At 36.4% G+C, this 4,857-nt stretch overlaps 1 protein-coding gene across 1 annotated transcript; it reads left to right on the plus strand.

Moving 5' to 3' along the window:
- The first annotated feature begins 553 nt into the window (after positions 1–553).
- rps3a (ribosomal protein S3A) lies at positions 554–4,648 on the plus strand. The gene is made up of 6 exons (XM_055205460.2): positions 554–712; positions 1,296–1,399; positions 1,685–1,872; positions 3,552–3,760; positions 4,052–4,161; positions 4,472–4,648. The coding sequence occupies exons 1-6, from the start codon at positions 651–653 to the stop codon at positions 4,600–4,602; spliced, it is 804 nt and encodes a 267-aa protein (XP_055061435.1). The 5' UTR covers positions 554–650; the 3' UTR covers positions 4,603–4,648.
- The last annotated feature ends 209 nt before the right edge of the window (positions 4,649–4,857 follow it).

Raw genomic sequence — 4,857 nt, forward strand, 5'->3', positions numbered from 1 at the left:
TGGATACAATATAAGGTATTTCTTAATTTCTTGTATATATTATTTTAGTATTTCCTGAGATATATGATGATGAGGTCACAATACAACTACATATCCTCACTCTAGATTAACATCTTACAATAATTGCATGTGACTATCTATCATACGTGTTATAATAAATTTACAGTAAAATTAATTAATCTGATACCATTAGGGAATAATAATATTAATAATATAGTCAGATGATGTCATCATAAAAATAAACTAATGCTGTTTGGGGCATCATGTTGACTGAATAATGGTGGTTTTATTTACACTTACAACACAGTAACTCATATACAAGTACAGGTTATATACATTACAACATATACAGCATTGCTGGCATGCAGTGGTAGTGTTGTTTTATTTTACTTAAACTTTATTTTGTTTCGTATATTATAAACAATCATTAAACGTGAATCATTCAATAAAATCATTCAACATTTGAACTCTGGCTGCTCAGCCATGTAAACATAAGTATGAAAACGCAGTGAATCAGTGTAAACACTAGGTGGCGTGTTTGTGCTTTAAAACGAGGCGAGTGAAATCGCGCGAGACATGCTTGCTCTCGCCGGCAGTTTAATTCTCGCGGTATTTCCTCATTTCCTCCTCTTTTACTCCCTGTGTTCAACATGGCAGTCGGCAAGAATAAGAGGCTGACCAAAGGTGGCAAAAAAGGTGCCAAAAAGAAGATGTAAGTCACAAAATTCACGTCTCAACTGTGTCGTTACATTGTTATAAGATGTTTTGGATGATTATTGGTGTGTGTGGATGAAGGATGTAGTCGATATTTAGATGATTGTATGTAGCTACCAGGCTAACCCGGACTGGCTCATTGAGGACATGAGCTGTTTGTGTGTGAACGTGGTAACTTTGCATTAAGATAAAATACTCAAGTAGTTATTTGACGCAAAAGTTTGAATGTGCTACTTTTATTATTTGCTGAAGTAGTCATTCTTACCAAAAACATTAATGCCAGAAGCACGGATATCTGATACGTCGCCAGTAAGGCTAACATTAGCTAGGTCTTCTCACCAAAGCACAAATTAAGTATTACTTCAGAACTGATTTATGTACATATAAAGGCACATAAAATGTTGCTAAATGTACTTTGAAGTGTTTGGTGTTGAAGTTTCTGCATTCTAGAAACAACAGGCAGATCAAGTTAAGTTAGTGTCAGCTTTTGAACTAACGTTAGCCATGCTTGACGTATGCGTAACGTGTATGATGCGTAACGTGTATGTCTTTGAAAATATTTTTGTTGTTGTTCTTTGCAGTGTTGACCCCTTCTCCAAGAAGGACTGGTATGATGTCAAGGCACCAGCCATGTTCAACATCCGCAACCTGGGCAAGACCTTGGTCACCAGGACTCAGGGAACCAGTAAGTTACTACATCTACAGGCTGTTGGTGTGCCTAATAAATTCAACATGGGAAATGGCAACATTACTGTCAAACCAACGAACATGTGCTCTAGTTGTTTAATACCCTGTATTCCCCAATTCCTTATTTGCAATGAATTATTTTGGAATTATGATAACCGTAGTTTCGGTCACCGAAATGCAGTGACTAATGTTATGAGATCACCTGAAATTCCTATTGCTAGTGAAACCATTACTAGCATGACTTTACAAACGGCAAAATAAATGCAGGTTTTCTGTAATCTAGGGATTGCCTCTGACGGTCTGAAGGGACGTGTGTTCGAGGTCAGTCTTGCTGATCTGCAGAACGATGAAGTGGCCTTCCGTAAATTCAAGCTTGTCACAGAAGACGTGCAGGGCAAGAACTGTCTCACCAACTTCCACGGCATGGACCTTACCCGTGACAAGATGTGCTCCATGGTCAAGAAATGGCAGGTAAATTTGAGCATGAGTTTAACTTGCTTGAATTGTATGCATTTGTCGATGTTTCTATGTAATTGTCACAGAAATGTTGTACTTCTGTTTTAAAATGTATAGTAGACATTAGCTGTAGTGTTGTCAAAGATATTTGAATCAGTTGGTTGTTGTGTGTTTTAACCCTGGAGAACCCAAGAACCCTTCTCTTAGCATTAATTAGCATTAGCCAAATTTGACCTGTGGGTTCTCCAGGGTTAAAGTTGGACAGTTAGGTTATAAATGGATGGTTCATCCAAAAATAAAAAATTCTGTCAGTTACTAACTCTCTCATGTTGTTCTAAATCTAAGTGTCTTTCTGATGAACACACAAATATTTTTAATATGATGGTAAGCACCCGGCTGATTGTAACCATTAAATCCATCTTATTTTTTTCTACTATGGAAGTCAATGGTTGCAATCAGCTGTGTGCTTACCATCGTTTATCAAAATATCTTTTGTGTTTATCAGAAAAATAAATGTAGATTTAGAACAACATGAGAGTTTAGTAAATAATGACAGAATTTCAGTTTTGGGTTAACTATCCCTTTAAATGTTGCAAAAGAAATTAAAGGCCACCTTTGGAATAATGCTTAAAGGGATAGTTCCCCAAAAATGTTAATCATTTTGACATTTACTCATGCTGTCCAAATTTTTTGAGCTTATTTATTCTATTGAACACACAATATTTTGATATTATGATTAGCACAAAGTTTAATGCCTTCCAGAAAATGTTCTTTAAATATATTAACATGCAATATATCAAATGAGAGAAGAGACTCTCTGCTTTAAAAAAAAGTTTCATCCTACTTTCATTTGTTCTCTTTTTATCACCTCTCAGAAGAGTGAGTTTCTTAAAAAATACAAAATTGAGATAATTGCATTTTTGATCATTTAATTTTTTTACGGACTTGATAGATCAGATTCAGAGCAATGATCAAAACGTACATAGTTCTTAGTGTTTGCCGTAAGGGGTTACTTTCGGGTTTTATAAGTTGGGTAAAAAGGCCACCTGGTGTGTAATAGCGGAAATGCGTATTGCCGTAAAAACTCGTCATTGCCAGGGATGTGTTTAATTGACGAGTAAAGAGTTAATGGGTGTTGTCAGCTGTGTCCAATCGTGTACCATCATTTATAAAAAATATATTATAAAAGACTCATACAGGTTTAAGACAGCATAGGGTTGGGTAAATGACAGGATTTACATTTTTGGGTGAAATTATCTTTTAAAAAGCATGTGGACTCATGAGAGATTCAAATTTTCGTTTCATTCAAGTAGCATATTAGAAGTTTTGTTGTACATAATTAAATCCAGTACTAATATAGTCATGTTGGGCCCATATGGTTAAGCACTACATTTATTACAGTTGGTTGGAAAATAGTGAATTTTACAATGGTATCTGTAAAATCTGTCTTTTCATTCAATTTATGCATTTCTCAGTATTTGTGTTCCCTGGGATCAAACTCATGACCTTTGCGATGCTATAACACAGTGCGCTACAAATTGAGCTATAGGATCACCATTGCTAAAAGCTCTGACTGATTGTATAATTTACAATTTGCTATTTGATATAACATACTGTAGGTTTGTAAGAAATTGTTAATTGTAAGCATGTTAAGAGCTTACTTCAAAATTATTTCCTGTGTTACTTCCCATCAGACAATGATTGAGGCCCATGTTGATGTGAAGACCACCGATGGCTATCTCCTCCGCCTTTTCTGCGTGGGCTTCACAAAGAAGCGCACCAATCAGATCAGAAAGACCTCCTATGCTCAGCACCAGCAGGTCCGTCAGATCCGCAAGAAGATGATGGAGATCATGACCCGTGAGGTTCAGACCAATGACCTCAAGGAAGTGGTCAACAAACTGTACGTATCATTCTCCACCTGGTCAATGCACTTTCATTGCATTTTCTTTAATCTAAGATTATAATGTGTAAAATAAATTACACCTGTGTGAAGTTGTCTTTTTTTTGTTACTTTCACTTAACACTGTATCTGATACTTAAATCACATAGAGCTTAGTGTACCTTTGGATAAAATGCAGGCGATCATAGTATCTGTCTTATAAATTGCACATGCCAAATTTGGATCTGATGTAATCTTAATTTCTTGAGCAGCATAAGAATTACATTTTGTCTATCTTCCTTTGTTGTGCAGGATTCCTGACAGCGTAGGCAAGGACATTGAAAAGGCCTGCCAGTCCATCTACCCTCTTCATGATGTCTACGTCAGGAAGGTTAAGATGCTGAAGAAGCCCAAGTTTGAGCGTAAGTGTTTTTTTTTTTTTTGTTTTTTATTTCTAACTAGAAAACCCAAACTGGAGATTTAGTGCAAATGTAATAGTTTGTCAAATGTTTTTTTGGTCAGGGATTTAAGAGCAGAATTACTGCAAGGGAAATCTCTGCAAAGTTCTTGAAGTCTCTTCTGCATCCAAACAAATGTGTATTAAAACTTGTATGGTCATTTACAAAATGTATTAAATTCAGTTTGATCTGCGTTTAAACTGGTTTTATACTAGCAGTTTTATAGAAGGGGGCAAATCTGAGTATGGTCATTAATTTAATTTTTATTCTACAGTTGGCAAGCTGATGGAACTGCATGGTGAGGGTGGAACTACCAGCACTGCCACTAAACCTGCAGAGGGCGAAACTGGGGCCAAGGTGGAGAGAGCTGACGGATATGAGCCCCCCATCCAGGAGTCTGTCTAAAACTCCCAACGCAAACAACTGATGTCAATAAAAATGTAAATTTGAATTTTTGTGTATGCTGCCTTTTTTCCCCTCTCTGAGGATTGGTGTTTAGTTGTACCTCTGCTGTCTGTCTCATTCATTCATTCATGCTTGCCTGTTCTCCAAAGTATCGGTTCTCTCTTTGGGTATCCCTTGTACTTTGATTTGAGACTGGTCCCATAGTAAAACTGTTTACATTTGTAGTTAAGTCAATTCTGCAGAAGACTATTAATG

The sequence above is a fragment of the Misgurnus anguillicaudatus genome, chromosome 3 (assembly GCF_027580225.2).
Source record: "Misgurnus anguillicaudatus chromosome 3, ASM2758022v2, whole genome shotgun sequence".
NCBI lineage: Eukaryota > Metazoa > Chordata > Actinopteri > Cypriniformes > Cobitidae > Misgurnus > Misgurnus anguillicaudatus.